The sequence below is a fragment of the Parasteatoda tepidariorum genome, chromosome 7 (genome assembly GCF_982258835.1).
Source record: "Parasteatoda tepidariorum strain Cologne lab strain chromosome 7, Ptep-v5.0, whole genome shotgun sequence".
Lineage (NCBI taxonomy): Eukaryota > Metazoa > Arthropoda > Arachnida > Araneae > Theridiidae > Parasteatoda > Parasteatoda tepidariorum.
The window spans coordinates 107,488,543-107,501,768 of record NC_141761.1 but is presented as its reverse complement, the minus strand read 5'-3'; the positions used below and the strand labels follow the sequence as shown (position 1 = coordinate 107,501,768).

Below are 13,226 nucleotides of genomic sequence, written 5' to 3'. Positions count from 1 at the left end.
TCTTCTCTTACCTCATTCTCCTGAATTGCTTCAAGCATTCTGTTATGAAATATCACTTAATAACATTGCGACAGGAGTAGGACTGGGCGATATAAGAAATTTTATATCGTGATGCATCGTCAGTTTTGCATCGCGATGTATCGCGATATAGTATTTTAGAAATTTATTTACTTGTAAGGCTCAGAAAGTCGGATTTCTATCAAAACTTTATACTCAGATTGATTTAAATCAATTTATGAATTTGATGTATATGTTTTGCTTAAGAAAGATATTAATGTTATATTTTCTAAAAACGATCGCGTAAATATTGAAAGATTTCTTAGTTGAAAAATAAATAATAAAAAAATTAATAAAATTGAAATTTATCAATATATTTACCTAACAATATAAAAAGAAAATTTGAAAAATAAGTTAGTTAAAAATTATTTGTACGCTTAAAAATAAATTAAATTAAATACTTAAAAATAAAATAAATTAAAACTAAATAAATTAAACAAAAAAAACACTTTTAAAACAACACTATTTTTTATCATTAATATTTCACATAAATAATAAAGTTAAATTGAATAATTACCGAATTCTGAACGAAAAAACAAAGTAAGGTTTAATTTCTTAAAAATAAAAACAAAAGAATTATGATATTCGATAACATATTCAACTGACAATATTGAAAGAAAATTAAAAAACACGATTATACTCTTTAATAAAACGAAGTGCTAAATGATTTTAAAAAAAGAAGTCGCAATCGCAAACATTACTAATTTTTTTGAATAAACAAAGTTGATTGACTTATGTCCAAATCCAAAAGAGGAAAAATAAGTTTTGTTATAATTTAATTTATGAAAATGAAAACAACTAAAGATTAATAAATTTAAAATTAGTAATAAAAACCCATTAAATTATTATTTTATCCAAAAAGTTTTTAATAAATTAAAATATAATTAATTTTTAATTTAATTCTTTATGGGAACCTTAAATTAGATTTCCGTTTGTAATAAATTCAATAATGTAAAATAATACTTAAACATATATCAAAATTAATTTTCACATTTAAAAATAAAAAAGAAAGTTTTGTTTCAAAAAAAAATTTACCTATTTAATTAAGAAACACTTCTTTATATATTCTTTTCAATAATAGATAACGTTCAGAACAAGGTAACGACGATCACAAAGTCAGTCCCACTGAAAATAATCTACAAGAAACAATATCTAGTCGCGACAAAGAAGAAAAAAAAACTAAGAGGTGCAGAAACGAACATGTGAGATCACGATATATGTTCTCAAAACTGATTCTGATTCTACCGCTCATCTATCAAGGCCGTTTCAGTATAACGATACGTACATCGTTTTCCCCAGTGAGAGTTGGTATCGGAACGTAAGAGATCCTTGCGTGCCTTGTATCGCTATATCGTATATTGCTATATCGTTCGTCTTCTTTACTCAACGGCTTGAATCATATTTCTGATGCATGGTCTGGAATGAAAGTCGCTGTATCGGTCTGCCGATACAGGCGTTAAATCGATCTGTCGCGATATATCAATTTATAGCCCAGTCCTAGACAGGAGCGATTGTAAATTCCTATAAGCAAATATAATCATCATTGAACATATCGAACCCTAAACATATAGAGGCATAGAGGATGGCATTTGCAATTTGTTTCTTATAATTCTTGAGGTTTTAACTGTCCTTTCCTAGTGAGGGAATATCTTGGATGCCATCTCTTCAACAAAAAAAATTATGTATGCATACACAAGTTTATACTTATAAGATTTTTGGTCTAAGTTTAGAGCATAGCATTTTATTTTACTTTGGGGGGAGAGGAGTTATCGACAATGTTAACCTTATCTATCAAAAAGTACCTGAAGATTGAATGTAGTTAACATGTCTTATATACTAGTGAATTGATATTTAATAATTGTAGTGATAGTTAAGCCACATTACTCACCCACCAGAATTTTATCTGTGATAGAATTCAATGCACAGATACCACTAGTAGATTCATTGCCGTTTGTTGCAAAAGACTGGGAGAGGTGGCTTAAGTTCACTGTATTTTGAGTGCTGTATTAAGTTCACCGGGTTTGAAGCGTTAGCTGGGATAGCTGTATTAAGTTCACGATTACGTGCGTGGTCGCTCTTGTGTTGCTATTAGCAGTCGAGTGTGTACAAGATTCCGTTGTGTGTGATAAAGACTGAGTAACAACAATATGTGGAGGACAATGAGGCAGACACAAATAGCGGGATCAATTATTCAGTGTGGACCATCCATTGAAGTAGGCGTTACTTTCGATATTGGCGAGTTCATATCACGTCCGCAGGTCACCAATGTGGTGAGATTTGTTATAAATTATGTCAACCTTCATCTATCAAAAGGTACCCTAAGATTGAATCGAGTTAGCATGTGTTATATACTAGTGAATTGATATTTAATAATTTTTGTGGTAGTTATGCCATAACTTATAACTAAATCTTAAAAAAAGGTAAGTTTCAACAAAAAGAAGCTTATTAGTAAATAGCTTTCTTGTATTTCTTTTGATTTTATGACCAATTTTCCCAAATTTATTAAAATATGACTTTAAATTTTAACACTAAGCTCTATATATGTAATGTGTGCTGATTAAGTTTTATTGTAATGTTAATATTTTCATAAAATGTCAGAAGTCAGTTAGTAAGCAGATTACTAACTTTGGTTAACATGTTTTTCATTAATATTTTTAAATGTGTTTAAAACTAATTTGTTGCTCAATATTTGCAGGCCTTCATGACTGGCAGACTAAAAATCAAAGGAAATATTATGCTTACTCAGAAGTTGAACCAATTATGGCAAGAAATTCTGAAATCAGGCCGAGCTGTTGAACTGCCTATCCTTTCAGCCATTCTAGCTGATAAAGTAAACAAATTGCTTCCTTTTACTTGTATTATTATCAGGGGTCTGCCCAGGCCAAATTTACTACCATTTAACGGTACCTTCACAAATTAAACTTAAGGAAAAATGATAGTTTCACAAAGTACTTTTTCTTAAAATTTTTGTGTTGATTTTTTAATATAATTTTACTTTTTTACAAATTATTTCTAAATTTTCACAAAGTAGGTACCTCTTAGAAAAACCTAGGCAGACCCCTGATTATGTTACATGACTATCATATTGAACTCATATTGAAATACAAGATGTGGCTATTAAATGACAAGATAGACTATTGTTGTAAAACATTTTTTATTCATACCTTTTGCGAATTTCCCATTGTTTGAAACGGTGCTGGAAGTCCTCTTTTGTGAACTCCTTCATGATGTGCACCCTTTTTTTGTGTTATTTTGTTCTTTTTAATGCAGATTTGACTTTGGAGAAAGGATAGAATTGATGTCCGAGATTGTCACAGAATATCATTGTATCTGTTAGGTTAATTAATAAGAAAACGAAGTTTCTAAAGCAATAAATTTATTTTAAAAGCATTGGTAAACAAACTGTCACAGAGTGACTAACAAAAAGAATGAATACAAGCAATAATGCTTCAACAGAAGCTTAAATACTCTTTAAACAGAAAACTAATGACGTCATGATACAAGCAAATGAAAATAAATTGGCGGATCAACGCAGACCATGACGTTGCTAACGTATGTTGAATGCATGAGATCGTCATCTTGAACGACTAACAAAGAGCGAACCTTATACCTTTAATTTTATGTTATTTAATCAAAATAGAAAAAAAACCTTTTAGCATTTATTTATCTAAGAAGAATGTACTCGCACAATCCAAAGCCAGGTGAATGAAGTGGGTAGTCTAAAACTGGGATATTATACTCTGCTAGAAACATCTTCCGGATGATCTGGTGCGCTATCTTGGCCGAGAAGCTTTAACTTGTTCCTCAACAATACATGATGCCCAATTTTTAATTCCTTCAGAGAATGTAGTAATTCTGATTATAAATTTGATCAACGGTTAAATCATAACAGATTTTTTTCAATATTATAATCCATTTTTAATTATGAAAGAGTAACTCAGACTTACACAAATCGTCTTTAAGTCTTCTGAGCCAGTTCAGAAATTTTTACTATGTTCCAATTTTCATCCATTTTGTAATATGAGAGTAACTCAGACGTACATCATCTTTAAGTCGTCTCAGCCATTTCAGAAATTACTCCAAAACCTGCGCACGTCAGACAATTTGTAGTTATAATTGTAATTTGTTTTTGTATTTTGTTGATGGTTGAAATCCCTAAAACTACTAATAAAATATTTAGAATATCATTCAATAGTTATCATGAAATATATGTTATTTTGTAAAATCTATTGAAATTTTTTTCTCTCTTACTGGTAGATATGGAAAAGTTTTGAATGTTCAACTTGTTAAAAAATAATTAATTATAAGTTGGCGTGAAGTAGTTTCTTAAAAGTTGCTTTCCTTTATAAGCAGGAAACCTATCTTTTGGTCTTAGTATAGGAAAGAAGATGTCAAATCAAGATGACCACTGTTAGTTTATTCGTGTTTTTTTTCTATTGCTATCTATTTTGAAAAATATAGTATAATAAAGAAAAAAATATTTATTCATTTGTGCTCTTTTTTAAAATAAAGTAAAAACATCAATAAATTTTTTTAATGAATTAATAGTTATTTCTGAATATTCATTTCAATAAATATCATGAATTTTGCTCTAGCCTGCTTTTGTCTAAGTTTGCCTAATGTTAGGTTCAGCCATGGGAAGTTTAAAGAAAGTCCAGTCATCTCTATCTGCTTATCTACTTTTTTTTTCCAACAAAATTTTTTGTACATTTTTTAAACTTATTTTGTATAATTGTTCTAGATATATTTATAACTATTTAAAAATGGAAACTGTTTTTGTATTAAAGAGAAGAAGAAAAAAACTCTTTAACTTTATTCAAAGCTATTTTTTTTCTCTTCCAGCCATTTGATCCATCTATGAGAAGTGAACCATGTTTTGTTGAACTCGGAACTAGAGTTGCTAGAAAACCTGAATTAGTCAAGGAATTTGATGTTGTAGTTGAATGGAATGTTACCAAAAATGGTAAAAAAGAAACACAGTGGAGTAAGTGACTTTCCATTTATTAAATTCTGTCACTCAACAGGAAGTTTTTTTAAAGGTAGTTTAAATTTCAGCTTACCTAAAGAGATGTTTAATTTTAAGCATGTTCTAGTTTAAAGTACTAAAAAGTATTCTATCCTAATTCAATTTTAAAAGGGGGTTCAAAAATTTAGTTTGCATTAAAATAAATGAATGGTATTTATGGGCCGGGATAGCCTGGTCTGTAGGGCGCTGGGCCCATGTCCGAGAATTCGTGGGTTCGAACCCCGCCGACCGAAGACTCCACATGTGACTGATGCACGTAAAATCTATTCGCAAAGTGCTCCTCGTTCCCATAACAAAACGATACCTCTGGGGGTACTGAATATGACATTGATCTTTATCTGATTCAGGTCAAAATTACGATCTGCAGATGTATGAATGGGTCTGCCCTATAAAACAAGTGTGAGGTATGGTATGGCAGAAGTCGAATTCTTGGCCATAGATGGCGTCACTGGAAAACAAGAACAATCACTCCCCTCTGCCTTAACAGGCATACGAGAGAAAGAGAATGGTAATTATGTTTTTGTTAACACGTTTCGACTATATGTAATCAACAGGGCTGATATATTGATGATAAATGCATTTTAGGCATTTTTATTTTTTAGAATTTTTCCCTTTTTTATTTTGAATGATATTTGTTATTTTGATATTTTAAGAGCATTATTTTGCTTGTACTCTTGTTTTTTTTTTCTCTCTCTCTCTCTCTTTCTCTCTCACACACAGACACATATATATACATTTCTACATGTTTCAACTTTTACGCTATTTTTCGCAGTGTAATAGCTTTAAAAAAATTTTAATTTTTTTTTTCAATATACATATTTATATATGCATACACACACATCTCGTTGTTTTAAATTTCCTCCAATATTACAAGTTTTACACATTTTTCAAGATATAAAAGAATTTGATTTTGAATTAATGGTGATCTATCAATTTTAAGAATATTTAAACAAGACTTGATAATGCAGTGTAATTTTTTTGTAAAATTGATTGATTTATCTTTATCAAGTACTTCCTTACTTACATTTTATTTTTTTCCAAAATTATGTATTTATTTTAATTATAACATTATTTTTTTAAAAATATATAATACAAACTCAAGCTATGATTTATAATTTTTTTTAAGAAAAAGCTGGCATAAGACATAGTTTCAAAAAAAAGTTTTACGGTGAGCTGTATTAAGGGCATTATTTTTTCATTTAAAGTCTTGAATTTTTTTTTAAGGCTTGCTTTTTTTTAAAAATGCTTAGATCATTAACATCTTATCCCTAATAATCAAGTTTGTATATTAAGTTTTTACTTGGAATATTCTTTTTGGTTTAAATTTTATAATTAGCTTTGTGGAGACTGTCACATCGATAATGTCTGAGCAATGCGGTGAGCTGTATTAAGGGCATTATTTTTTCATTTAAAGTCTTGAATTTTTTTTTAAGGCTTGCTTTTTTTTAAAAATGCTTAGATCATTAACATCTTATCCCTAATAATCAAGTTTGTATATTAAGTTTTTACTTGGAATATTCTTTTTGGTTTAAATTTTATAATTAGCTTTGTGGAGACTGTCACATCGATAATGTCTGAGCAATGCGGTGAGCTGTATTAAGGGCATTATTTTTTCATTTAAAGTCTTGAATTTTTTTTTAAGGCTTGCTTTTTTTTAAAAATGCTTAGATCATTAACATCTTATCCCTAATAATCAAGTTTGTATATTAAGTTTTTACTTGGAATATTCTTTTTGGTTTAAATTTTATAATTAGCTTTGTGGAGACTGTCACATCGATAATGTCTGAGCAATGCGGTGAGCTGTATTAAGGGCATTATTTTTTCATTTAAAGTCTTGAATTTTTTTTTAAGGCTTGCTTTTTTTTAAAAATGCTTAGATCATTAACATCTTATCCCTAATAATCAAGTTTGTATATTAAGTTTTTACTTGGAATATTCTTTTTGGTTTAAATTTTATAATTAGCTTTGTGGAGACTGTCACATCGATAATGTCTGAGCAATGCGGTGAGCTGTATTAAGGGCATTATTTTTTCATTTAAAGTCTTGAATTTTTTTTTAAGGCTTGCTTTTTTTTAAAAATGCTTAGATCATTAACATCTTATCCCTAATAATCAAGTTTGTATATTAAGTTTTTACTTGGAATATTCTTTTTGGTTTAAATTTTATAATTAGCTTTGTGGAGACTGTCACATCGATAATGTCTGAGCAATGCGGTGAGCTGTATTAAGGGCATTATTTTTTCATTTAAAGTCTTGAATTTTTTTTTAAGGCTTGCTTTTTTTTAAAAATGCTTAGATCATTAACATCTTATCCCTAATAATCAAGTTTGTATATTAAGTTTTTACTTGGAATATTCTTTTTGGTTTAAATTTTATAATTAGCTTTGTGGAGACTGTCACATCGATAATGTCTGAGCAATGCGGTGAGCTGTATTAAGGGCATTATTTTTTCATTTAAAGTCTTGAATTTTTTTTTAAGGCTTGCTTTTTTTTAAAAATGCTTAGATCATTAACATCTTATCCCTAATAATCAAGTTTGTATATTAAGTTTTTACTTGGAATATTCTTTTTGGTTTAAATTTTATAATTAGCTTTGTGGAGACTGTCACATCGATAATGTCTGAGCAATGCGGTGAGCTGTATTAAGGGCATTATTTTTTCATTTAAAGTCTTGAATTTTTTTTTAAGGCTTGCTTTTTTTTAAAAATGCTTAGATCATTAACATCTTATCCCTAATAATCAAGTTTGTATATTAAGTTTTTACTTGGAATATTCTTTTTGGTTTAAATTTTATAATTAGCTTTGTGGAGACTGTCACATCGATAATGTCTGAGCAATGCGGTGAGCTGTATTAAGGGCATTATTTTTTCATTTAAAGTCTTGAATTTTTTTTTAAGGCTTGCTTTTTTTTAAAAATGCTTAGATCATTAACATCTTATCCCTAATAATCAAGTTTGTATATTAAGTTTTTACTTGGAATATTCTTTTTGGTTTAAATTTTATAATTAGCTTTGTGGAGACTGTCACATCGATAATGTCTGAGCAATGCGGTGAGCTGTATTAAGGGCATTATTTTTTCATTTAAAGTCTTGAATTTTTTTTTAAGGCTTGCTTTTTTTTAAAAATGCTTAGATCATTAACATCTTATCCCTAATAATCAAGTTTGTATATTAAGTTTTTACTTGGAATATTCTTTTTGGTTTAAATTTTATAATTAGCTTTGTGGAGACTGTCACATCGATAATGTCTGAGCAATGCGGTGAGCTGTATTAAGGGCATTATTTTTTCATTTAAAGTCTTGAATTTTTTTTTAAGGCTTGCTTTTTTTTAAAAATGCTTAGATCATTAACATCTTATCCCTAATAATCAAGTTTGTATATTAAGTTTTTACTTGGAATATTCTTTTTGGTTTAAATTTTATAATTAGCTTTGTGGAGACTGTCACATCGATAATGTCTGAGCAATGCGGTGAGCTGTATTAAGGGCATTATTTTTTCATTTAAAGTCTTGAATTTTTTTTTAAGGCTTGCTTTTTTTTAAAAATGCTTAGATCATTAACATCTTATCCCTAATAATCAAGTATGTATATTATGTTTTTACTTGGAATATTCTTTTTGGTTTAAATTTTATAATTAGCTTTGTGGAGACTGTCTCATCGACAATGCCAACCTTCATTAATCAAAAGGTACCTCATGATCGAATCGAGTTAGCGTGGCTTTTATACTGGTGAACTGATGTTTAATAATCGTAATGGTAGTTGCACCACAATACTCCTCACCAGAATTTTATCTGGGATAGAATTTAATGAACGGATACCACTAGTTGCTGTATTTGCGAAAAACTGGGAGAGCTGTATTAAGTTCACTGAGTTTTTTGAGCGTTTGCTCTGAGAGCTGTATTATGCTGTTACTGAGAGCTGGTTGTGTGTTTACTCTCTCTTGTGTTGCTATTAGTAGTCGAGTTTGTGCAGGATTCCGTTCTGTGAAATTGAGATTGTGAAGCAACAGCTTGAAAAGGACAATGCCACAGTCACAAATAGCAGATCAATTTTTTCCTATATCGGCCCTATGTAGAATTTTTTGATTCACCCAATATTTTACAGCCACTTTACAACCAATATCGGTCCTGTATAGAATTGTCAGATTCACCTGATATTTTGTTTCCATTATTTAGCCAATATAGGTTCTATATAGGACAATGTAGGACCTATATAGGCCATTCCAGGACCAATAATAAAGGCATCTAGACATCCCAATATTGGTCCCTTGGCGCATATTCTTATAGGACCCATATTAAGCTTATTTTGAAACCAACTGGGGCCAAGGTAAAATTGTTGCTAGGGACATCTAGGTCACCAGGGATAGTGTTATCGACAATGCCAACCTTCATCAATCAAAAGGTACCTCTTGATAAAATAGAGTTAGCATGTCTTATATACTAGTGAATTGATGTTTAATAGTCGCAGTGGTAGTTACGCCACAGTTTCATTGAAATATATAAGGCTATAATAATATCTCAATAATACATAGAATGTTTTTCTTTTTCATAGTTATGGATTTGAAAACTGAAAAAGGTATGCTTTCCCGTGGACCTGCTAAAAATGGCATGAAACCCTCTATTTTTATAACAGTTGATGATGATATTTTTGCTGACTGGATCCTTCATAAAATACAAACTAATCAAGTAATTTGATTTTTTTATTTAAATATTCTGCAAGTACTAAACTGTAAATCAAGTATGCAATAATTGACTACAGCGATAAATATGGAGTAGATTAAGTTGGTTAATATCTGTATGATTATAAAAAATTATAATTATTGTGTGTGGGCTAACATTTTTTTTTTACTTATGAATAAATTTGTTTGACAATTTTGAAAGAAACATTTTTTCTCCCTTTGAAAAATGTTATCCAAGATTTTTTTTAAAAATATATATATTACTGAAATTTGACAATTTTTTTTAATCATTATCATTATTTTTTATCAATAATTTCTGACATTGTTTCAACCCTTAATGTAATTTTTACTTCACAATGTTTCTGATATGCGATTTTTCTCTATATTATTCAATAGAGGAATTGTCTATCAAAGAAATAATTTTACAAATTTTACTATGAATTTACAATGAATTATTTTTTTTACTTATGAATAAATACGCTTGACAATTTTGAAATAAATTTTTTTTTCTCTGTTTAAAAAATGTCCAAGATTTTTAAAAAGAAATGCATATTATTGAAATTAGACCATTTTTTTATCATTAGATATCAATATTTTCTGATATTATTTCGACCCTTAATGTATTTTTTACTTTACAATGTTTCTGAGATGGGATTTTTCTCTATGTTATTCAATACAGGAATTGTCAATCAAGGAAATGTTTTTGCAAATTTTACTAAATTTTACATTGATTAAAGATGTGCCACTTCAGTTTTGAAAATGTGTGTAACCTTTGAAGTTACCCTGCGATTCGGTAATAGTATCTAGTGATGATTGCTGCCGCTCGTATAATCTAGTGCAGCAGTTTCCAACCTAACCAGGGCACCAATCATGTAAAAAGAAGAAAAAGCTTTGAGACCCACTAACTACTAAATATACAAGTAAAAATATATAAATATAATAGAGCCTTAATGGCTCAGCTGTTAAGGAGCTCAAATGTCGTAGTGAACTGAATTTAGATCCATAGTGGTGACTTGAAGCCCCCCCCCCTCCCCCTCCTCTTCAAATCAATGGCTACCAGCTTTTCAGGGAAGTAAAGTCCACCAGTGCTGACCTCATTGTCACACTCATGTCGCTGGTTATGAAATTGCAGACCTTTAACCTCCATGACCCCGAACAGGCTGTTGAGCGATTGCTTTACTTTATTACAGTGATCGTAAGTAGTGTGCTACTACTAGTTAAACTAATGTAGTTTTTTTTTTATATATTTTGTAGTATAATTGTTCTCTCCTTTTTCAAAGGAATAGTGTGGTACAACCAAAACAGTACCTTGTTATCGTTCCTTATGTTTGCTTTTAATGTTACTTTAGTAAAGCATGGTGCATAGCCTTTTTAAAAAGTGCTTGAAGGTGCTTATTTTCGATTTTAGTTTTTAAAAGCCCTTGAAGGTGCTTTTTTCATTGAGTGTTTTTAAACGTGGTTAATTTCCCTTTTCAAAAATGAGATTTTTTTCTTTACCATGTCGATTTTCGCCGCATGTTATTCAAAAGCGTGCTATCAACATTGTTCTATTCAACGTTTTCACAATTCATTCAAACACAATCTATTTAGGTTTTCCGTTGGTCCGTAGCTTATGAAAGCGCCATTCATTTTACATGTTTGATGAAATACTTGCGGGTCCGCATGTGCATATACTGAGTTGGGTACGGTGAGATTCTTACTCTCATATGCAACTCTGCTGCATTTCACAAGATACTCTCAATTTCAGGCTTCATTTTTCACCCTCTGACATTGAACCTAAAAACCTCTTGATATTTTTATAATGGCTAATATAATCGAGAAAAGAGTTCTTTGTCAGAAACTGGTTATTTTATCATGATCTTGTAAAGTGTTAGAAAATTATTTTACATTTTGTTAATGTGTGTAGTGCTTGAAAATACTTTTTGAGTGCTTAAAAGCTGCTTATTTTTTGTTGAAATATTTGGCTACGCATCCTCTAAAGAATAAAGGTTCAAATGTTACACAGCGGCAAGTTTTTCCCTTAATCTAGACATTAGATATGTTAATTACTGACATTTAAACTAGTAATAATGAAGAATAACTAATATACCATTTTAGCCATGCCTTCAAATCGAAATGTACACATTAAATACTAAAAGATGTGCATGTTATTCCAGTGGAGTGGAATACATTTTCTCTCTATTTTTTGATGTACTTTATTTCTTAGAGGAAATAAAAATGCTTTATATGCTTAACAAATTCGCAAATATTTGATAATTTCTATATAATAACCTGAATAAATATTTCTTAATTATTTAGTATATTTATTTAGTTAGTATATTTTTCAAAACCATTTTGAACATCACTGTAAATTAATATATAATTAAATTAAGATAAGGCAAATTTTGATCCGTCTATAGAAAAATTTGACTCCTAAAAATAGTGAAGTACATTTCAAAAGTAGTTTGTAATCAATAAATTCTAAATTGTAGTTGACTACATTTGTAATAAAAAAAGTAGTTAACTATCAAAAAAATTAGTTTTTCTGCACACTGTTTTTATATATATAATATGCACTTACATCAAATGTGGTTTGGTCACTTTCAAATAACTGCATAAATCATTTTTTATTATTAAAACAAGTTTTCTTAGCTCTATTTTTTTAAAAAAAATACCTATGTGTATGTTTTGGCAACAAAAAAAAATATTAACATGAAAGTAGTTTTACTTTTTAAAAGCATTTTTAATATTAAAATTAGCTACAGCTATGAGCTGAATAATTTACTAATATTCTTAGTTATAAAAAATTCCTAAATTAAAGATCAACTAAAGTAAAGTTTAGAAGATTTCAGGTTGCTTTATGTTGTTTCAATTTATTTATATTGAAGGAGAAAAAAAAAATTCTTTTTCCATTTTTTTAAAATTAATAACCTAATTTTTATAAAATTCTGATTCAATTCTAAAGATTGATTTTCCTTTTTCATTTTTTTACAGGTTCTTTCTGCAAAAACTACTGAAATTAATGGCGATAAATCCCTTGTATATAAACTATTGGACTCTTTTAAATTGTCATCAAAGTTGTAAACTGATTGGGATTTATTCATTTATATACCTCAAATGATATTGCAGCTGTACTTAGCAGCAAAAATGACATATATATTAATAAAAAATGATGAATTGTTAATTTGATATGTATATTCTTTGAAACTACTTTATACACATGCATATCTATCTAATGTATTTATCTCAGTTTTTATTTGTATTTAAACAGTGATTTTTAAAGGCATTCAATTTTCTTTTCTTGGAAGCATGTAGAGCGAAAGTAGAGGTTATGAATTGACATGACTTATGATCAAAATATTCTCAAACCTGTTGCATTATTTTTTTTTCTTTTTTATAATTGTTTTTGTATGTTTGTTAAAATAAAAAATTTATATTTTTATGAAGCATGCATGTTTCTTTTTGTTTTGTGTCTTCCTTGAATCTGTC

The 13,226-nt window shown here is 29.0% G+C and overlaps 1 protein-coding gene across 1 annotated transcript in view; it reads left to right on the top strand.

The window, feature by feature from the left end:
* Window positions 1-13,183, top strand: part of Mfe2 (peroxisomal Multifunctional enzyme type 2) — a 78,964-nt gene extending 65,781 nt beyond the window's left edge. Inside the window, exons 28-31 of the mRNA XM_087168460.1 lie at window positions 2,753-2,887; window positions 4,900-5,041; window positions 9,632-9,765; window positions 12,732-13,183. Of these exons, the coding sequence (XP_087024586.1) occupies window positions 2,753-2,887; window positions 4,900-5,041; window positions 9,632-9,765; window positions 12,732-12,821 (501 nt within the window). The 3' untranslated portion in view covers window positions 12,822-13,183. The remainder of the gene's footprint in view (window positions 1-2,752; window positions 2,888-4,899; window positions 5,042-9,631; window positions 9,766-12,731) is intronic.
* Window positions 13,184-13,226: the final 43 nt, after the last annotated feature.